This window comes from Periplaneta americana, chromosome 2 (genome assembly GCF_040183065.1).
Source record: "Periplaneta americana isolate PAMFEO1 chromosome 2, P.americana_PAMFEO1_priV1, whole genome shotgun sequence".
Lineage (NCBI taxonomy): Eukaryota > Metazoa > Arthropoda > Insecta > Blattodea > Blattidae > Periplaneta > Periplaneta americana.
The window spans coordinates 218,716,875-218,740,772 of record NC_091118.1 but is presented as its reverse complement, the minus strand read 5'-3'; the positions used below and the strand labels follow the sequence as shown (position 1 = coordinate 218,740,772).

Below are 23,898 nucleotides of genomic sequence, written 5' to 3'. Positions count from 1 at the left end.
TAAATCTACAATGATTGTTCAGAATTTGGATCTCACATAATAAACTCAAAACTTAATGCATACATACATACATACATGTCGTGATTCTTATCGTGGTTCTTTATTGTAATTGTCTTTATTGTCCTTGTTTTTGTCAAGGTCCTTATCGCGACTTTGTTGTCTTTGTTGTGGTCCGTATTATGGTACTTGTCAAGTCATGATCTTTGTTGCTTTTGTCATGGTCCTTATCGTGGTCTTTGTTCATGTAATAATCCTGTCATGGTCCTTGCCTTCGTTTGTATCATCATCTTTATCATGGTTCTTCTGGTCTTTGTCAAGGTCCTTGTTATATTTTTCATGGTCCTTATAGTGGTCGTGACCCATGTTGTGATCCTTATTGTGGCCCCAGATTGCCCTTGTCTTTGTTATCCTTATGGTCCTTATTGTCTTTGTTGTGGCCATTATCATTGTCCTTTCGTCTTCCATGTCTTGGACCTTATCATGATACTTGTAGTGCTTGTTGTAGTCCATGTCATGAGACTAATTGTGGTCCCTGTCTTTTTCTTCTTCGTGGTCCTTATAGTAGCATCCTAAGAAGAGATTGTGTGAAAATTTCGTATAGGACCATAAGAGACCTTTAGGCCTGATACTCTTCACGCAGAGGAAGAGAGAAGAAGAAAATCAACCTGTACATGAAAGGAAGAAAAGGCATGTGATTGATGAAATTGTTTATTCTTATGGACATTTTGTAATCAGATTATTTTTCTATTATTGTGTCTTGAAACCAATAAAGCTGGCATGGTCCCAATCAGTCCCAAATAAAATGGAAGGTGACGTGTCCTCCTTATTTAATTTGATTAGAATGCATCTCTGTTAACACTACATGTAGGGATCCAAATTCACCCATTGTGTGTCACAAAATTAGAGGAGATTAGAAATTCCTACTATGAGGGACCTGATGGAGATATCCAAATAAACCAAATTGCGCGTTAGAGTATATGAACGAACGTTTCTGATATGCATGGTCCAAGCCAGGGGTGTCAAACGTACGGCCCGTGGGCCATATATGACCTGTGATATCATTTCAAATGACCCTCAGCAAAATATGAAGTTTCTATTAAGTTTGGCCCTGATATAATAAGTTTTTGCCTAATTCATTACAGGAACCAAATATAACTAAATAAATCAATAACAGAATAGGCCTACCTCTTTCTGCGCAGGTATTAGTCTGATACAGAACGATGCTCGGTTCAAATAATTGAGTGGAATCAGCTATGTTGTCTTCCATTCTGCCATCAGAGATAGTATGTTCGCTCCTAGGAAAACGAGACTCCCTCCACAGCATGTAGGTAGTAGTTCACTCTGAATCCAGCAGATGGTGAAACAGTTTCGTTTGTCTTCGTTGAACGTGGGTTATGGCGTCAGGTTAAACCTGTACCCATGCTCAGAAGACACAAAATGCTTTGCCTCTCAATCTGCAGTTACTTACATTGAAGGTAACATCTGACGATAATTTGCTTCTCCAAGATTAAAACTGAGTCTCAGTAAAAGTGGTGTAGAGAGAAATGTTGACAAGAAGTGTAGAGTATTCGATAAAGCATGGGAAATTTTGTATTTCTTTTCTAATAATAATAATGGTACAAATACATGTCTTAGTTATAAATCTGTTATTTCTGTAGTAAAAGAATACGTGAAATGCCATTATGACAAACATTGTGAATATTATGATAAATATATTAGTCAGGCTCATGTGAACAAAGTCGATAAATGAAAAAAGTGAAGTGAATAGTCAAAGGAGCGGAACTTGTTTAATCAGGAAAATAAAGTCACTGAGTCTGTCGTTAGAGCATCTTTTATATTATCATAAAATAGCATGTGCATGAAAACCCTTCAGCAAGCGTTGCTGCTGCAGAATTAGTATGTCCAGAAAAAAAGCAATCATTTTCAAACCCGGCCTCTGAAGGAATATAGTTGAACAGGTCAGTGACATTTCAGGAAATTTAAAAAAGCAACAGATGAAACTTCTTGTGTTCTCTGTAGCAGGTGGCGAGAGCATTGACACAGCTAGCAATGTTTATTAGAGATCTGACCGTAACTGAGAAACTTCTAGAAGTAATACTTTCGAAGTAGAATACTACAGTAAATGATATTTTTTCAGCTTTAGTAGAAGTTACGAAATCTACAGGACATGATTGGAAGAAATTGACCACTATCACCACTGATGGTGCTGGTTGTGTTGTGGGTTCAAAAATGGTATTGCAGCTAAATTGAGAGATAAATTAATGGGGCTGGAGGTGCCAGCTGAAAACTTCACAGGTGTACATTGTATAATACATCAGGGAACACTGTGTGCAAAAACATTAGTTCTCCTGTTGTAGCTACCCTCAATTTACCACTTTTTTGGAGGAGATTGGTGAACAATACACAGAGCTACCTTATTCAAAAGTTAGATAGTTAAGTCAGGGTACAGTATAAAAAAGATTTTACGAACTTCAAAACTATATTGAAATGTTCTTAGTTTAAAATGAATATGAAAATCTGGATAACTGATTTAGCTTTGGTTGACATCACACAGCACCACATTTCATTAAATTTGCTACTTCAGGGAAAGAACAAAATTATGACATAGCTCTATGATCATATTTAAGCCTTTCAAAGCAAGCTTAGGCTGTGGGAAGATCAGATATCTATTAATAACTTTGTTCACTTCCCATCATTAAAGAGCACCATTGAAAATTATGAGAATATGTCCTGTATTAGCTATTATGTAACATTTGACATCTTCATTTTCTTTGTTAACTGCTCCCTGTACAGTTGATGTCGAAAGCATTAAAGAAGAAATGTAACTCGAAGTTATTGATTTCCAATGTGATTAAATCCTTCAAGAGACATTCACAAATGTACCCTTACCTGTGTTTCACTCAAAATATTTAGATGAAAAGTATTCCACAATAGAAATAAATGCTGCTTAAATAATTTCAATGTTTGGTAGCAGATATATTTGCTAACAATTTTCATCCCTCTTAAAGTTGAACAAATCCAAATTAAGAAGTCAGCTTACAGATGAACATTTAAAAAGTATTAGAGATTATTAAATCAAAACATATCACTAGATTTAGAACACCTGGTAGGCAAGAAACGATGCCAGACTTCTAGTACAAATTATACAGTATACCTTTGTAAACTTTTTAAATTGCATGCTTGCATAGTGGTGTATATCTGTTCTTTTAATGTACTGTATTATTTTTTATCACTTACACTTGTGTAAGTTTCTAATGAAGTAGCATTTATACGTGGTACAGTCATTAAGTTCTAAGACTTGACGCCTGGAGGGTAGGCTCCCACAAGAATCTGGATGTATCACAAGATGCCGCATAACATGGCGTACATTTAAACAGAACCACATCCTCCCTCAAAATAGTCTCTGTTGGCCGTTATGCACGTTTGCCAACGTTGGTATAGCTGCTGGAAGCACCGTTGAAAGATGTTCGCAGAAAGGTCCCGTGTGGCTTCTCTTGTGGCAGTCATGACCTCTTCGGAAGAATGAAATCTACGCCCACGTAGGGTTGCTTTCATGCGAGGAAAGAGAAAAAAATCGCATGGTGCGAGATCAGGTGAGTACAGAGGGTGTGGAAGAATTGTCACCTGTTGTCTTGCAAGTTCCTCTTGGACAAGGACAGAGCGATGTGCAGGGGCGTTGTCATGTAGCAACAGCCAATTCTTTGTACGCCATAGCTCAGGTCGCTTACGGCGAATTTAATCTCGTAAACAGCCAAGGGTCTCTTTGTAGTGGGTTTTGTTCACAGTTGCACCTTCTGGGATGAATTCCATGTGAACAATTCCATTTGAATCAAAAAAGAGTTCAAGCATCACCTTGCCTTTTGACCTGTCTTGTCGCGGTTTTTTCTGTCGTGGTGATAACGGCGTTTTCCAGGTGGCGGATTGTCGTTTCAGTTGCGGATCGTAAAGGGAACACCAAGTTTCGTCTCCAGTTAATATCCGGTTGAGAAACATCGGATCATCGTCAGCACTACTGATGAGGTCACCACAAATCGTCATGCGATCATCACGTTGGTCTTGCGACAGGATTCGTGGCACACTGTGCTGAGTAACACGAGACATGTTCAGGTCATCGGACAGAATTTTGTAGCAAGTACCATGGCTGATCCCTACTATTGCTGCGAAATCGTCTACCGATTGGGAGCAGTTAGCACGCACCAACGTTGCAACTTCTTGGATCTTGCGTTCAGTTCGAATTGTTTGTGGCCGACCAGTACACACATCTTCCCAACTCTCTTCCTTGCAAAAAATGTCGGTGCCACCTAAACACAAAACTGCGACTCACTGCGTCCTCACCGTAAACTTGCTGCATCATTTGAAACGTTTCGGCAGCAGTTTTGCCTAATTTCTGGCAGAACTTGATGTTTGCCCGTTGCTCAAACTGTGACATCTCGGGTTCCGACGTGTGCATTCAAATCACCGTCACAACAAAGACCGTAGTTCTGCTTACAGTGCATGCACTCAACTGTCTCTTGTTGGGTCAAGAGACTAACTGATAAGGTATCATACCATGGCGCCACCTATGCGCTATAGTGCACACAACGCTACTATGCGCTCAGTATTAGAACTTAATGACTGTACCACGTATATATATATATATATATATATATATATATATATATACATAGACTATAATCCCACATTGAAATTTTCTTGTCTCAATCAGTAGCCCACTATGCTCTCTTGATTAGGTTATATGCCCACACACCTGTTTGAGTTTGACGCCCCTGGTCTAAGCAATGAGTTATTGCTATAGGAGTGGCGATGGTAGCAACGGTATACAGTTGTGTCACACACCAGTAAACGACCATAACTCGGGAATGACAGACAACCAGACAGTGGATTTTCGGTCCCTACACAGTGACAAGACATCACATCCCTTGGCGTAGCAATGAGTTCAGTGACCTCCCTGCAACTAACTACACCTTATGTTCAGTATTGAGATCAAAAATCCCCTGTTTGCACGTGACACAGCATTCGATTCAGAATTAAAAGTTCTGCTGAAATAATACCAATTTCTAAAGTTTAGAGATGTATGAACGAAAATAATTATTTGAAATAGTTGTGCTCAAGAGCTAGTTTCAGTGAATTTTCGAAGCTCTATTCAGTGGAATGTTATCTAGGTTCAAGGTGTTCACTTTATTGAGGCTTCATGTAGTGATTGTGAATGGGTGTATTCATTTTGGTTGTGTTGGTCATATTTTTGGCGTGGAGATTTGCATGGAGTCTGACAGTGAGATAGTTACCAAAAGCATGGGTAAACAGCTGAGTGTCGATGGAATGGGTGTTGTTTCATTTGAATTTCGAATAAAAAGATGGTGTTTTTCTGAAAAATCTGTGACGTGGAACACTGTAGTGAAGAAATAAGTTAATGCAATTTGTACTTGGTAGTCATTCAATTAACACTGGGCAGAATACTTGGTAAAAAAATTCAATATTGATTCACGCAGAAATAATGATAATTTTATTTGAAAAGGAAGATGATAAAAAGTATGATCACAGAAAAGATAAAGAGACCAGTTTTTGCGAGTAGAGTAACCTATGAGAGACTGTCCTAAGAAGTTAGTGATGGTATTGCATTTTTCTCTATCCTTCACGCAATTGTTCTCTGGAATTACAGCGAGATAAGGTTTCCATCAGCAAAGAATTGAAGATCTCCCTCGAATTACGGTGTAACCAACAAATCTATAATACACATTGCAGGATAAAGGAAAATAATTTCAGGTGCATATTCCGTTAGGCCTCTATTTACTAGCAGAACCAGTTGATTCATCAAGGATACAAGTTGATTCAGCAATTGGATACATTCATTTATTGTTATAAATGAATGCTTCAAAATTACTTTTTCAACCGAAGTCACATATTTCATTAATGTGATGTTACACCCTTTTTCGAGGGAAGTCTTCAATTAAAGAATGTAAACTTTGAGGGCACTGTAAATCTCAGTATCATACATAGACATGTTACAGCCATAAACAGCATATTTATAAAAAATGAGAAAATGAATTATTGATGTTTTAAGGGCCATGTTTCTACATCCTACACGGGACATTGATGTTTTGAATTCACGTCTGGATGTGGTACAGTTCTGCATGGAGCCACGAAATGAAGATGCAGTGAAGAACATGCTGATGTGTTTGAAAAACATTCAGAGTATAACGGTAAGACAAGACATAGAAATGTACCAGTGTTACTAATATATGTATAGGGCCCAGATTCATATGCACTATAAGCTATTCAAGCAGGTGTGGCATACATTACGGTTAGAAAGCATAATGTATATTACAGCTGTCAAAAAAAAAAAAAAAAAAAAAAGTGGCCGCACTCATGAACTGCTGTAATATTCTAAGTCCACTTCGGATAACTGTGATGTTACATGATGCAGGCACTTATAGAAGCAATTTCGGAACTAAGATGTTTAAGCAGGAGTCATTCACATCTGCGTCTTGTAGATCAGCAGTAGTGTGTTTGCATAATGATTCGAAGGTTGTGAGTTCAAGCCTTGTTGAAGTTATCTTGTTTTTTATCATTCTTTAGCAATATAAATAATATTCAAATTATCATTTATATTCTGTTATAATTCTTTAGCATTATAAATAATATTCAATTTATCATTTCATTTTGTTATCATTCTTTAGTGATATAAATAATATTCAAGTTATTTATATTCTGTTACCGTTTTTAGTGATATAAATAATATTCAAGTTATCACTTATACTTTATCATTCTTTAGCATTATAAATAATATTAAAGTTATCATTTTATTTTCTTACCGTTCTGTAATGATATAAATAATATTCAAGTTATCATTTGTATTCTGTTATCGTTCTTTGGCGATATAAATAATATTCAAGTTATCATTTGTATTCTGTTATCGTTCTTTAGGGATATAAATAATATAAATTTAATGTTAGATTTGAAACAATACAGTTGCATAATACTAGTGTTAGTTTTTTCTTCTTACATTATTACATTATACTATCCTGTAACACAGTGAAATGAAAAGAAGTAACAAGGATTTGAACATGAGACGTTGACATCTAAATTCCGACGTTCTTCCAACTGAGGCACGGGGACACAAGTAAAGAAGCATATGCAGAAAAATTGGCCCAATCCCCCTCCAAGACATCGTGATGATTTGTAGAAGCTCATCCAGGATGCTTGGGATGCTGTGGCTGAGAAATGAAAAAAAAAACTAGTCGATTCCATGCCCACGCGACTGCAAGATGTGATCGAGATGAGAGGAAGATGGACAAAATATTGAATAATGGTTTTTTTTTTTTTTTTTTTTTTTTTTCTAAGGCAGACACCAGTAAGTTTGTTTTGTTTATGCCATGAAAGATAATTTTATTGAGATATAATCTCTCTTTCCATTTGCAGGCATAATCATAATAAATAATGATAAAGTCACGGCATAATACATTGATGGACCTGATGTTAATTACTAAAACAGTCATACAAGAGACAGGAGCAATTATATTTTCTCTCTTTCTTAAAAAGAAAAATATGAAAAGCACTTGGTTGCGTTAGAACACACGACCTCATGAATACCAGCCCGAAACTCTACATTACACTGTAACAGTTACATGGAGAACTGCTGAAATAAGGCAGAGTGGTCCAACAACATGTAACATTGCCTGTTTCCGAATTGTAGCAGAGATATCGGAAGGGAACTTAGTTTCTAGAGAGTGGCCACTTTTTCTTTTGACAGCTGTACAACGTTGCAAAATTTAAATCTTCCAGATTTCATCTAAAATACCTAAAGGAGACAAGGAGTCACCTGCTTTGAGATTATTACATGTGCAAGTTACCAATAGAGCAGTTATCACGAGATGCTGCACTTGAATTTGTTTTGTCTTCTATGATTGGACATAAAACAGCATGCACTGCTTCCAGAAATATCTAATATCAGACACATATGGGACTGTGGTTAAAAATGAACAAAGTAGCAGTACTACTTTGTAGTGCATGTAAATTCAGGTCCTACTGATATATATTACATTCATGCAGGAATAATTTATTATTATTATTATTATTATTATTATTATTATTATTATTATTATTATTATTATTGTTAGAGAGTTTCCCCTCTGCCAAGGTTTCTCTCAACTATACTGACCAGATGTCCCAGTTTTGCTGGGACAGTCCCAGTTTTTAACGAAGAAGCGAAATACATACAATATTTACTCTCTTTGAGGGCTCAGAATGACAGGGTTCTATTTGACAATTTTTAGTAAAATCGAGGTTTTTATTGCATTGAGTAGTACTAATTTAGCAGTACCTACCACATGAATTTTATGTTGATGTTACAATTATTTTTCGTCCTACAAACAATTTGTCAAAGTTCTAATTGTACTTAAACCAACATAATCGACATTTATGATTTTCAATATGTCGCAATAATGTACAAAATCAATTATTTAACACCATTATTTGCTTTTTTTAATTATAAAATAATATTGTGCAATAAATATATAATATTTTAATATATAATATTACTATAATATTATAATATATTATTTCAGTCAAAATTTTGGCAACAATAATTTTACTGTATTGATAGCACTGCTACTTTTCGTCTGCTTTCTTATGGTGCCAGCTTACTGTGCCTTGTTGATGATTGGTGTTTATTTGCATATATTTTAAATATTTTTTCATTGTATTATATGCCAAGAGAGGTAAGGAAATGGTAGAAATGGTGTTATCGAATCCTTTTTAAAGAAATTAGATTCTGATACAAACTCTGAAGATTTTTCAAGTAGTAGTAGTAGTAAAGAAACTTTTTCTCTTCCTCATTAGTTTTAGCATTATTCTTTCTGACACTGCTTTCTTTCTTATTCAGTCTGTCCATTGTGAATTTCACACACTCCACCTTTTTAATACCCATATTCACTTCGTCATAATATCCATGTTTCTGCTCATATTTTCAGAGAATGCTGGGTCGACTGACAAAACTGTCTGTCTCTGTTCGCGAATGGAAGTGTCTTCATAAGGTAAAATATTAAACATAATATTGTATATTGCAAGATTCTGACAAATACGTATCTTAAACATCCCTTATACTGAAAAAGTGATTTTCGGCACATCAGTTTGTTCTTTCGTTTATCTCTGTGTACAACTGAAAAAGTGGTTTTTGGCACATCAGTTTGTCCTTTCGTTTGTCTCTGTGTACAACTGAAAAAGTGGTTTTCGGCAATCAGTTTGTCCTTTGGTTTATCTCTTTGTACAACTGAAAAAGTGGTTTTCGGCACATCAGTTTGTCCTTTCGTTTATCTCTGTGTACATTTTTATTTGTGTTTCTCTTCCCATAAATGATTCTCACTGATCCAAATAATTATGGCATCAGCGTACCTACAGAGTGTTTCTCGATTTTCTTCTATTCCCCCTACATAACAGAGAGGAAAATAGAGTTACGGTATTCCTTATCATATAAGGAAATGTATTAGAATAAATGTTATTGTATCTGAGTGAAAAGATATGTGCTTCAATAATTTTCCTATCCAGAGAGGAAAACAGAGTTATGGTATTCCTTATCATATTCCTTATATGTATTAGAATAAATGTTATTGTATCTGAGTGAAAAGATATGTACAATAATAATATTCCTGTCCATTCTAATAGTTTTCCATCTATATAAAATGTAGTCTATAATTTTATCTATGAGTTTATTTTTCCAGACACTGTCTAACAAACTTATGTTAAATCCATAAAGAATGCAGTGTTGTGCTTTGTTGGCTTTTGTTTTGTGCATCCTTCACTTTTTGTGTAAAACATACAAAAACACTGGGAGTCAAGGGGTTGTATTATGAGTGTACCTGCCCTTTGAATACCTAACTAATTATTTAAATGGTAACTACCTTTACGCATTGTTTGTTGTTTTAATTATTTTATTGTTGCAGACAGTCTACTACTGTATCGTAATGGGGAATATCTGTGAAACGATTGTGTCAGATGCAAAGTTGTTTAGAGAGGTAAGATGATGTTACAGAAAAGTTTTTGAAATCCTGATCTGCGGATTGCTTCCATATTAACAGATTGTTGTAAATAATAATAACTAACATTTGCTTAAAGAAAATAAAGGGGGAAATGGATGTGGTCCAATATTTTGCTATAATGGCTAGCGAAAAGCTACTGCACTATGCAATCCATTGCTCGACTCACGGGTGAGCTGTAGCAGTGTGGACGGGTATTCAGTTTCATTACAGTAGGCCTAAAATTCTCGAGTGGTGGGATGGAGTGTGCAGACAGCATAAGTGTACGTAGTGTTGCATTACTACACCTGTTATTGAACATTATTTGTGTTCGCTATCAGTATGGTGACGTATAGTATTGCACAATGGATATTTCTAGTTGAGACATTTTCCCTAAAGAAGAAATCGTATGACAGTACGGTACCGTTTGCAAGTTTCTACTTCAATTCTGTGACCTGCAATGCCTTTGAGAAAATACATAACCAAGTTATTCAGAAAATGTGAGAAACGGGATCTGTTTTAAACAAAAAGAGAGAACCACAGAAGAGGATATTAACAGAGGAGAAGCTTGCAGATATTGAAGCAAGAATTAAAACCAGCCGCACAGTGTGCAATAACGCAAATCTAGCTGGATAAAATTAACAACTTCTCTGCATTCTAACGAATTGTTATGAAACTTTGTACAGACCTTATAGATAGTATGTATGTTTTGTGTACAAACTCTACGTTTGTGTGAGAGGAACTACCCCTTTATAGAGGGTGGTGGAACATATATTTTTGTGTACAAACTATATTTACAGTTCCATAACTTCTTTCCTATATAACAGATTTTTATGAAACTTTGTACAGGAGTTAAGGTAGCATATATTTTTTGTGTACAAATTCTGATTACATCTGTATGCTACCTGTAGGCCTAATCGTTGTACAAAGTTTCATAAAACTATATTAGCCTATATAGGAGAGAAGTTGTTAATTTTGTCTAAATGCACCACTGTAAAGGGACAGTTCCTCTTACAAAACATAATCAGACTTTGTAGACAAAAAATATATTCCATCTATAACTTCAGTATAAAGTTTCATAAAAATCTGTTATATAGGGGAGAAATTACTAATTTTGTGTAAATGCACTCCTATAATGGGGTAGTTCCTCTTATGAAACCGTAAATATAGTTTGTGCACAAAAAAATATGCTACTTGTAACTTCCGTACAATGTTTCATAAAAATCTGTTAGATAGGAGAGAAGTTATTAATTCTGTTTAAATGCACCCGCTATAAAGAGGTAGTTTTTCTTGTGCAAACGTAATCAGAGTTTATACACAAAACATATTATGTGCCACCTGTAAGGCATGTGCAGAGTTTCATAACAATCCGTTAGAACTCAGAGAAGTTCTTAATTTTGTCCAGCTAGTGATTTGCGTTCTGATTCACTGTGTGTTTCTTAAGGTTGGATAAAAATGTGTTCAATGTATTTTTAACCTGATGTTCGATGTCATGTGAATAATTTTGCAGGCCTAAAACACTCGCACAGTGATCAAAATCTTCCTTATTCCATGATTCTTTTCTGCTTGTAAGCCAAACAAGGAACAGTTACCATATGCCCCACCACTGAAATAATTAATTACTGATAAGTGTGCAAGAACACGCAAACTTTAAAACAAGGATCCAACACTCTAAATGATGCTGTATTAAATGGTGAAAGAATTGTTGTAACCGGACGTGACTGGCTATACTAAAACTCACATTATATTTGGAAAACTTAAAAAATATATATATATTTTTTTTTTCAATTGTAACATTTAAACCCTACTGTAAGAATAATACTTTTAATTGAAGTTACATTATTAAGAACAAACCTATCTGAACAGATTCCTTGTCTCACAACAGTAAATCACTAACAATTAGCTCTTTTTCACTCACATAGTAAGCCTCTCTGTCTGTGAGAAGTGTTAGGAAGGACTCATGTTTATACCTTTCTAAATATAGCTTGCCGCTGATAAAACAGTAAAAGCTATTACTCACAAATGTTAAACAACATGAATTTATATTCACCTATGCCTAATTAACAAGTCGAAATTTGATTTTTGTCCACTTAGACTGGAAAATTGCACACTGTGTGCTGATTGGTGCAGGAGTGTGGTATTACAGGGACTGAAAATGCTACACTTTCATTCTTACAAAGTGTCAGTGCTTCATCAGTTAACACAAAGGGGTCCAGCTGCCCACGTAAATTTCTGTTGGTGCGTGCTGCAATCTGTCCATGATAGTATTATCGATCATTCTCTTTTAATTATGATTGACAAGGTGTACTTCCGTTTAAGTTTGGGTAGGTGAATTCTCAGAATTCAAGGTATTGGGACACTGACAATTCTCATGTTGTGCATGAAACTCCTCTTCACGATCAGAAAGTCGGTGTTTGGTGTGGCATTACTGCATGCAGAATCATGGCCCTATTTTCTTTTATGATACCATTAACTTGGAATGATATGTGCAAATCATACTGCAGCCATTTTTTGAAATGTTGACTGAGGAAGAAAATCAGTATGCCTACTTCTAACAGGATAACGCCACTGCTCATACAGCTCAGTATTCAGTGCATGCATTAGAACAGATGTTCGATGAGCGAATAGTTAGTCATGGACTTTGGCGCCATTGTTCGTCTGATTTAAGTGCCTGTGATTTTTATTTGTGGGGAACTTTAAAACTGAAAGTGTACAAGAACAGTCCACATACTCTTGAAGCCCTGGAAAATGAAATCAGACGAGTGATATCTGAAATTTCAGAGGTGGAGATATGAGTGTTTCGGAATTTTTTAACATGATGTAACGTTTGGATCGAGAACGCTGGACAATATTTTAAACAGCTGCTTTGATGAAAGGTAAGATCTACATCAGTTTTCAACTTCATTCATTCATTAGGAAACTCTTTAACTAATAATTTAGACCTACCGTGATGAAAGCCCACGCTGCTTACCAGTGAGTCGAGCAGTGAATTGTGAGCAGTCTGTTGCCTGACATCCCCTGCATTGTGCAGTAACTTTTTACTGCCTCTCCCCGTTTAAGTACAAGCAAGGTACTGTCAGTTTTATAAGATACTATTTGTATGGTGATGCACATAAAGATTTCTAGCTTTCAGTTTGGTTGCAGTGAACGAATCTGTCCTATCATCTTACATAAAAGGAATTTTTCAGAAATCTGTAAGGCGATTCCCCACAGGTGCACATCAGTCACTATACTGTCACAGGCTGCTGAATCGAGTTCCGTATCATCCAACTGGCAAACGATTTTCATAATTCATTTGCTTTGATGAACTTTTCAAAACTCAGATCAAATTTGACCAAGATTAATGTAAACAGAGTTCAGTATTATGCAACGTGCCCAAGTCGTAATCTCTGTTCATTTTCGGAAATTAGATCTAAATGAATCTCCAGTCATATGTCTCTAAGAGTGATAATAATTGAGGCGTACCCTGAAATAACAACTTTGCAGCCTTATAGTGAATGCTTAATAACACATCACTCTCCCGCCATATATTATTTACCTCCAACAAACACAGCATTCCCTAGAAACATTTGTCATTCTGCACAATGCTGCTGTACCAGATCAAAACATTTGATACTCTTTGTCTCAAATTCAAGATTTTGTAATTAAGTTCCATTTCCAGAGAATGCCTCAATTAATACATCATAGTGACAATATTACTAGATACAATGAATTATCATTACAAGATTTTGAAAATTCTGAATTCGACCTTATTTGCAACAAAAAACTCACCATCTCTCTTCTTCTTAAGTTGAACAGCCTTATTTAGGCCAAGACTGCTCCAATCATCCTCCTTCACTGACCAACACAACCCCAATGATTCTCCTTCACTGACCAAGACCACCCCAATGATTCTCTTTCACTGACCAAGACAACCCCAATGATTCTCCTCCACTGACCAAGACCACCAGAAAGGTTTAAATCCTTTAACTGCATGTGGTATTATCTTTTGTAGTCTTTGGATTGGAAATGTAAGCTCATTATTGGCCCTTTAGCAATGATCCGCGAAAACACAAACTTGTTTTAAGAGTTTAAAACTCTATGCTATTGTTGTGTTTTCTCTTTTTTGGCTTCAGTTCGCCTCTTCAGCTAAGGAAAGTGTGATGACAAAAATTTGGGACAAAGTGGAGAAGAAATTGTTTTCAGTGCTTTTTTTTTTCTATTTGTTTTTGAATTGCTCTTTGGATCAATGTCATTGCACAGTGTATCCGCCATTAGAATAAATAAATATGTTGTTGTTGTTTTCTAATGCCAGGCGTTTGACAGCAAAGTCATTTGACCTCTTGCACTCCAATATTTTTCAAAGATATTATCATGACCAGCCAACGAAGCACAGATTTTGAGGTGTTCCGAATCCATTTCTTGGTTTGAGTTGCACAATGGGCAGTTAGGGGACTGATATATTCCAATTCTATGCAGGTGTTTAGCCAAACAATCATGGCCTGTTGCCAATCTAAATGCAGCTACAGACGATTTTCGTGGTAAATCGGGAATTAACTGTGGATTTTGATGCAGAGAGTTCCATTTTTTCCCTTGGGATTGTGTTATTAAATTTTGTTTGTTGAAGTCTAAGTATGTAGATTTAATAAATCTCTTCACAGAGTAATATGTAGATTTAGTAACAGGTGTGATAAATAAATTTATAAATATTTACTTAATCTCCGTCCGTCATAAGAAAAAAGCAACGTAAATAGAAGCACATGGTTAGAAGTACTGAAAGTCATGAGCAACCCTTTTGTGGGGGACTGCCCCATAATAAATAAAATTAGCACAAGGTTACCTTCATTTGTGTTTATTGAGTAGCCGTCTTGGAGCTTCTTCACAATACAGAGAGATCCACTGGTGATGTGGCACTTGAGATAATTAATTATTTATGATTTAAACAAATGGTAGAACATGGCTGTTAGCACATGAGAGAGAATGTCTGTCTACAAAAATGGCGTTGCCTCCACTGAAACAATGTAGGTGGAGACATCTATACTAACATTAAAAAACACAAAACAATAACAGTGGAAACATGTAAAGCGCAAACATCCTGCCCACCGAAAGGCATCTAGCCTTTTCAAGTTCATGGTATAGGACACAGTTTATGAATGGGTCTCATTTGTGCGAACTGTTACCACACGAATCAAGTTGTCATCACTGGGATGGATATCCTTCACTACTGCTACCTTCCAATGAAGAGGAGGTAGATTTTCTTCCTTGATGAGGACCAAGGTTCCGGGTTGGATGTTGGGCTGGCTAGTTGTCCACTTGGATCGAGGTTGTAGGTTGCTCAAATAGTCCCTGGACCATTTCTTCCAAAAATGTTGAGTAGTCGTTGAATAGAGTGTTAATGGGGGATGAGAGAACATTATTATCAGGAAGTGCAGTTAGAGGTTCTCCAATTAGAAAATGTGCAGGAGTAAGGTAGGAATAATCAAAAGGATCATCATTGAGCTTGATGAGAGGTCGAGAATTTAAGCAAGCTTCAATTTGAGTGCTGAGAGTTGTTAATTCTTCGAATGTGAGGCAGTGATTGCCCATAACTCTTCTTAAATGATATTTTAGACTCTTTACAGCTGCTTCCCAGATTCCTCCGAAGTGCGGTGCTGCAGTGGGATGAATACCATGTCAGTATACTAAGTAAACTATTCTTCTGAACTTCAAGAAAGTTGTATAGTTCTCGGTCCGTCCCAACAAAGGTTTTACCGTTGTCGGTATGTATTGTGAGTGGTTGTCCTCTGCTACAGTGAAAGCCTTGGTTGTGAGATCAGAACAGCCCTTGTAGAAAGACAAACAAAGACTCCAAGATATGCCTTTACTACTGTTTTACTTCGCCGTGTGCCAGTTTTTATTAGAATAGGACCTGCATAATCGAGCCCAGTGTCGAGGAATGGGCGTGTAGATGTGACCCTTTCCTTAGGTAAATTTCCCATCAGTTGCTTGGCAGTGGTACATTCCAACTTATGACAGACGATGCATGTATGGATATATTTCTTTACAGTTCGTCTTGCTGATTGGATCCAATATCTTTGGCGTAAGCAAGCAGTCAAAAGTTGAGGACCTGCATGTAGTAAGCGAATGTGCTCAGCGATTATTATTAGTTTCGTTAAGTGATGATGAGAGTGTAGAATGATTTGGTGCTTGGCTTCTTCAGAAATTGGTGCATTTTGAAGCCTTCCTCCAAAGCAGGAGTGCGTGAAGCGAATATATTGTTATAGGAATAAAACATTTCTTGTTATGGTATTAAATATCAAATTGAATTTACTATAATTTAATGTATTGCAATATTTTTCAAACGAAAGCAGAATGTGTAATGTCCAATACAAAGTGATAATTAGATTGACATTGTAATTGGCTGACTTTATTGCAAATAATACTACTGCAGCAGTCTACCAATCAGAACAGACTATCGTGGAATGATACTTACTAGCTTCGTTTATGTTGCTTTTCCTTATGATGGACGGAGATTAGAACTTCTTTTCTCAAATATCATTAGTCTTTCTGTATCAAGGTCCAACTTTCTGGTTTGTATGAAAGGTCTGGTCTAATTAATGTTTTATATAATTTACATTTGATTTTTGAGCAGTCTCATGGTCTAGTGGTCAGAGCTTCTGGCTATAGTTCATGAGGTCCCGGGTTCGATTCCCGGTTAGAGCACAGGAATTTTTCCTTAAAGGGGATTATTCCTGTGTTCGTCCATGGTCTGGAATTTAGGTTAAGTTTAGATTTAAGACCTCTCCTGGCACCACATTATCATAATCATCCTATCACATCATCGGGGTAATGTAACTCCGCCTTCCAGGCGCCCCAACCTCAGAAGTGGGTTACAACTAAGCCACGGCCAGGAGAGAAGACCAGAAATGTCGAAAAGACAACCTGGTGGCATTGGATAAAAAAAAAACATTTGATTTTTATACTGAGAAAATTGGACTGAAGTTGCTTCTTTTTAAACTGTACTATCTTTCATTTTCCATGTTTATGCTAGAGTTTATTTCTGTTGTTATATTGTTATCATTTATGATTACAGATCCAAGATATATAAATTCTGTAACACATTCAAATTTATAATTTTTGATCACAAGATAATCTCTTCTTGGTTGTGCAGTGGCATCTTGTAGGTACTTAGTTTTGTCTTGATTAATTATGCCTCATCTTCTTTGCAGCTTCTTCCAACTTAATAAATGTTTCACTGACAGCCTTTTCAGAGTGACCAACTATATATATATATATATATATAGTTAAAATATTGCTTCAGTAAGATGTCACCATCTCTCTATGTGTCTCAAATTTTCGTGTTGCGGAATTTTTCCCGCTATTTCAAAACATAACATTAGACTATTTCCCTTTACAAGAAAAAATATTTTATCTTCTTGGACTATTAGAGACAAACAACTAACTCTGCATACAGTGAACAAGTGCTAATATAATAAAATGTTTAAATTATAACATTGTTTGGCTTTTAAAAGTATATATATATTATTTAATAACTAATTTAATATATTTGAAAATTCCGGCTGTTATTACTAGTTTCCAATCCTCTTCCCCACAGCCTTACACTTATTGTGCAACCTCTGTTAAAAGAAACAATCACTTTTCTTTTTTAATATGCTGTAGGTACTTATCCTTTGAACCTCTGCTTTCTCCCTGTTCTGAGGTTGGAGTCCCCATTAGGACGGATTATGTTCGCCCTGTATAGTAGAATGACATGAGTATGGATGAAGATAGTGATAATGACGGCAAAATCAACCCAGGTCTGGCATCGAAAGTTATCAGCAGTTGCTCTTAAAAGGTTGAGGGAAAACCTCAGAAAAAACCCAAACCAGGCAATTTGTCCCAAGCAGGATTCGATCACAGACATGCTAGTTTCGCAGTCAGGCACGCTCACCACTGCTCCAAAGTGGTGGACCTTCGTCAAAAATAACAAAGAATTCCATAAACTGTGAAATTTTCATGAGAGTAGTTGTATTTCATAAGCAGCTAGAGGCTGTAGTTGTGCAGTTGCTATGGAGATAAAGTACAAAGTGTATTCACGAAAATCGCTGTAGTTTTTAGTCCTAAGAAACATTTTCTGGACTCTGTGATCATAGTTGGAATTCACATTTACGAGAATTCTTGTGTGGTAATGCTCTTGAATACAAAGGGGAGGTTCTGTCTCTCTTGCCAGATTGCAGACAGTATGACTGAAGACATACAGAAGGTGGAGTACTGCATCAGTCGAATAATAGATTTTGAAGAATCTGAAATCCAGAATACATTCATTGTCAAGCTTGGAGTAGACGAACACCTGGACAGACGTAAGTATTTGGGGATTCCTATTGTTGGAGAAAAATTCGTTCTGACACCAGGAGTCGAACCCAGGACCTCTCAACTATGCGTGCTGAGTGCTCTTTCCATCTGAGCTATGCCGAGACCCGATTCATGGTGCCGGCCAAACTCCCCTCCTTTGTATCATCAATGGCCTACTACCTGCATTTTAGACATATAAGTCATGTATGTAGGAGCGCATACTTAAATGACTTTATGGCCATTTTCGACAACAGTTTATTGAATACTTTAACATAGATATATATTCATATATGAGGCCTCACCACCCTCATTGAATAATAAAGACTACTTTCTATAGTATTGGAGAAAAATTCGTTCCGGCACTGGAAATCAAACCGTCTCATAGCTCAGATGGAAAAAATGCTCAGCGCGCATAGCTGAGAGGTCCTGGGTTCGATTCCCAGTGCCGGAACGAATTTTTTCTCCAGTAATAGGTATCTACATGTTGACTACTTATAGAAAGCAGTCTTGATTATTCAATGAGATCTGCAAGGCCACACATATGAATATATATATTTGGGAATTCTTTCCTTTCCTCTGACATGATGAAGGTAAATATAACTGCATATTCACTGAATCCAACCAGGTTGTACTGCATATATAATTAAATCAGTTTCTTTGCTGTCATTGCTTTTTATTTAGTCATAATTTCATTGTTAAGGTGGCCCACACACTATAATTAAACATCTTTCGATTTTTAATTCAACGATTTAAAAATCTCAACAAATGGAATTCACAAAGACTGCAGTGATTTGTGCATTAGTTTTGAAATTGATGTAGACCTGTTGTGTGATGAAATGTTTTAACTAACAATATTTTAAATTCAAAATCTGAAGTACTGAATGAATTGAAGACATTAGAATTATCTAAAATATGTGTCAAAATCTTCAATTTTCTGAAAGATTGTGATGCGAGTACCCCAAATCTACTGAAGACAGTGGAGTAAGCTTACATCTTGTGTTGCCCGGTACGAGTACATCAAGAAGTGTAGAAAGACTGTTTTCTTCTCTGATGAAGAACTCTTGGAGTACAGAAAGATTAAGCATGGCAGTACAAACTATGAAGTCTCTCTTGACAAAATTCAACTGCAGTGAATTTTTTGATCTAATACATCATGACGAAAACATCTTACGAAAATCTGTCTGTTCAGAGAAATACAGGACCATCCTGTAAGTCAAGTTTAAAGGTAAGCTGCAAAATGCCCTCGTTTTCTCTTTCAGAAATATGGTAGCCCTAGGTAAGTAACTGCGATAGCATTTACTTACACTCTTAATCCCGTAGTTGAATTATGAGATTGAAGAGTAGTCTGAAGTATTGATTGGGGACACTCGAAATCGGAGAGCAGAAATCAGACACTGATTCTGAAAATGAATAAGTTATAGTTTTGTATGTATGCATGCTCCATTACTTAGGAGTAATACAGCATTACATTATCTGTTTTAGAATTTATATGGTTATGGTATACTATGGTGTTATATAAGATTGTGATACTATTTTATAATTAATATGAATTATTACAGTTTATCCAATGATATGAAATTTATGATGTTATTAAACTCTCTAATGTATTTCTTAATTAGGTTTTCTTTTTTGATGGCCAGTTCTCGGTTTTTACACTGCAGATTTTTAGTCTTCCTCTTTTTTCGTCTAATAGTGTACATTCTGATAGAAAATGTCGACTGTTTGTTCTCTAGCTTTGCAAGGACATGTCGAGTTGTAAAGTTAGGGGTCATATTTAGTTTTAGTTTTAGTTTTAGAAAGAAAGAGAGAGGGGGGGGGGGGGAAGAGAAAGTTTTTTTTTCTATTTGTTATCATACAGCATGTAACATTACTCACTGTCAGTGTAATACTACATCCTTTGGTTATCTTATTATTATTATTATTATTATTAGTAATATATAAGAATTTGTCTTAATGACATATAATATAATAATAATTAATGTTTCTTCATTCTTGGATACACTCTTGTAACACTTGTATAATCACTGAATAAGTAACAACAAATCAAAAGTAATGGCATTTTTAGGACAAGACCCAGTGAGAAGTAAGATAATACACAATAACCAATGCCTCGAACAAGTGCAAAATTTCAATTATCTGGGTTGTGAAATATCTTATCAAAATGAAAAAGATGTGAACAAGAAAATTACCAAATTTACACAAATTCTAGGAATAATAAACAATATATTAAAAGCTAAATTAGTACAAAAATCTACAAGAATAAAAATATATAATACACTAGCATTACCCACCCTTCTATACGGAAGCGAGATTTGGACATTAAAGAAAAAAGACATGAACAGAATCAAAGCAACGGAAATGAAATTTTTCAGGAGAACAGCAGGATATACTCTTTTAGACCGAAAAAGGAATGAAGAAATTTTAGAACAATTAGAAGTAGAGTCAGTAGAAGAAAAAATCACCAGATACAAATTCAATTGGCTAGATCATGTAAGAAGAATGGAAAATTCAAGAATCCCAAAAATTATGATGCAATATAAACCTAGAGGACATCGTCGACCAGGAAGACCGTTAAGAAGACTGCTAGATGGGGCCGAAACAGGTCTACAGAGGCCTAATTCGTGAAGGATGATGATGATGATGATATATATATATATATTTTAAATGAATGTACTCGTCCTTCAAAGCAACAATGCAATAGTTTTTATTCCAGCTCGCCACCATTTTCACAGGAGAGCGATTCTTAAAAATAGTATGACATCACTTTGCCAAGCGGTCGCGTAGCTGTAGCAGTAAGGCATGTGTCACAGTGAGTTTCTTCCTCATTCTGTGCAGTCGTTAAAATGCCTCAATGTGCAGTGTATGGATGTTCCAACATTTCTGGATATAAAGACAAGGACAGAAAGGAGGGAAAATTCTTCTACTCAGTTCCTAAAAGAGATCACTGTCCAAAGCACCGCTCGGCCTGGGTGCAGTTTTCCAATAGAGAAAACACTTCATCCCAACATCTAATGCAGTTATTTGCTCTGACCACCTTTTACAGTCTGATTATGACGAATCTGAGGTTATGAAGTTTAAATTAATGCCTGATAAAAGAAAAGGGTCTACCCTTAAATCTGGAGCAATACCAACTCCAAGAGATGTGAATATATTGAAAGTTGAAGAAAAGAAACTATGAAATTTACGATATGAGACGAAAGAGAGGAAGAAGATTGTTTCCACGCTTTTTCAAACACCTTGTACAGCTGTCAAAAAAAAAAAAAGTGGCCGCACTCATGAACAGCGAATATTTTATAAGTCCACTTCGAGTCACGACGATGTTACACGATGCATGTGCTTGTAGAAGTAGTTCCGGAACTATGGAATTATTCCATATCGACGAGCAGTAGAGTGCTGCCTTAATGATTCGAAGGTTGTGAGTTCGGGCCTTGTTCAAGTTTTCATTTTATTTTTTAATTGTTCTTTAGCGATATAAATAATATTCAAATTATAATTTATATTCTGTTATTGTTCTTTATCGATATAAATAATATTCAAGCTATTTATATTTTATTGTTCTTTTAGCGATATATATAATATTCGAGTTATAATTTTTTATATCCTGTTATCGTTCTTTAGTAATATAAATAATATTCGAGTTATAATTTTTTTTTATTCTGTTATCGTTCTTTAGCAATATAAATAATATTCGAGTTATAATTTTTTTATATTCTGTTATCGTTCTTTAGCAATATAAATAATATTCGAGTTATAATTTTTTTATATTCTGTTATCGTTCTTTAGCAATATAAATAATATTCGAGTTATAATTTTTTTATATTCTGTTATCGTTCTTTAGCAATATAAATAATATTCGAGTTATAATTTTTTTATATTCTGTTATCGTTCTTTAGCAATATAAATAATATTCGAGTTATAATTTTTTACATTCTGTTATCGTTCTTTAGTAATATAAATAATATTCGAGTTATAATTTTTTATATTCTGTTATCGTTCTTTAGCAATATAAATAATATTCAAGTTACCATTTGTATTCTGTTGTCATCCTAGTGCAGTCTGCTGTGTCCAGGTGGTAGCATGTAGGAGATACTGTGTTTCCATTCATCAATGTCATCACCTCCTTTTGTAGTACAATAATTTTCTCTTCTTTCTGCTCTAAACATGCCTCTATTTTAATAATTTCATTTCTCCAGAATGTCTGCTTTCAAGTCTTCTCAGGTTTCCACTCCTTTCTCTGACGGTCATTAACAAACGCGGAGCATTTTCAACAGCACATTCATTCTCTTCAGCTGCCATCTTGGCATGTCTGTCTGTGTACGTGTGCTTGTTTTTTCCTCTACATAAAGATGATGGTGATATTTCTGTGTACTACAGTAATATTTTGGTAGATAATTGCTTTATTGTTTGTGGCTTGGACTGTATAAGTGATGTGATTGCAGTGAAACAAAAATATGGTGGAATGAGAGAACTGATGTCAAAAGTAGCACAAGAAGAATTGAACCACCTACCCTCCTACATCAGAGAGTGCAATGTCGTTTACATTCCAGAAATAGGTTACCTGTTAGCCTTGCCAGCTTGGAAAGATAACATGATAGATGAGGACTGGATAGTTCCCAATCTCGATTTCATGGTACGTATAACAAGGCTATATACGATATTTTTAAAATTCATATCAACAAAGTCTTTGGAAACAATAAGAAATTGGTCTTTTGTCAAATGTAAGGAGTTGTGGAAATATCGGCTTGACACTTTAAAATTCATAGGTACAATGGAGCCGACAAAAGGACGAGAATTAATGTAGTGGAGAATGTTTGAGGTATGGAAGGTGAGATTTCCTTATCTCTCGGTTGGTTTAAGAAACAAACTCGAGAATGTTCCAAATATAATTGCTGCCTGTGCAGTAGTTCACAATTTGAGTTCGGAGAAAAATGACACTTACTAGAAGATGACCCAGATGTAAAGACTTTTCCATATGAACCTTCGGTTTGGCTTTCAGGGAGAACTGATTAACAGAGTGTTTAGGAGGCATGATGATAAAATATAAATAAATTTCACCATTAGTTTTCATGTATTTCACTGAAGTAAAATATTGATTCATTTATGTGATTTACAAGAACATTTAAAATTGAGATGATTTGTAATATCAACAATGAATACTGTGAAGTTTTAAACAATAACCGATTGAAGTATCTGATAACCATAGTAATCCCGTTTTCATTATGGTCAAGCGGCATTAGTTTGTGAGCTTCCAATCTCAGTTGCATTGTTGACTTGTAAAAATAATAATAATTACTCTAATCACCTGACCCACTTAAAATGTGTGAAGCATTGCCATGTCTAGTTTTTCTCCATGGTGTCTAAACTTAGATATATTCTAATTGTTGCTACCATTAACTAAGATCCAGCAACAACGAGGCACTCCCAGTAAAGTGACGAAGAGCTAAATTGCAGCATGGCACGGTTTCAATTTCAAAGACTTGAACAACATGATAACGAAAATCTTTTACATGCCACTTGTCCGTAATGAAATATAGTAGTCTTTACTATAATTATTAATAATATTGGCATGCCCTCTTTC

The 23,898-nt window shown here is 35.5% G+C and overlaps 1 protein-coding gene across 9 annotated transcripts in view; it reads left to right on the top strand.

Annotated features, from left to right (window-relative positions):
• LOC138695154 (mutS protein homolog 5-like) overlaps nucleotides 1-23,898 on the top strand; it is a 98,046-nt gene that overhangs the window by 31,470 nt on the left and 42,678 nt on the right. For 8 of the 9 annotated variants that reach the window (XR_011331082.1, XR_011331083.1, XM_069819609.1 and 5 more), the window contains 5 exons: nucleotides 6,062-6,200; nucleotides 8,970-9,032; nucleotides 9,939-10,010; nucleotides 18,199-18,328; nucleotides 22,760-22,950. Coding sequence is in view for 7 of the 9 variants with exons in the window: in XM_069819609.1 (XP_069675710.1) it covers nucleotides 6,062-6,200; nucleotides 8,970-9,032; nucleotides 9,939-10,010; nucleotides 18,199-18,328; nucleotides 22,760-22,950 (595 nt within the window). In the remaining 2 variants the exon portion in view is untranslated. The remainder of the gene's footprint in view (nucleotides 1-6,061; nucleotides 6,201-8,969; nucleotides 9,033-9,938; nucleotides 10,011-18,198; nucleotides 18,329-22,759; nucleotides 22,951-23,898) is intronic. The other variant, XM_069819608.1, reaches the window with a different exon arrangement.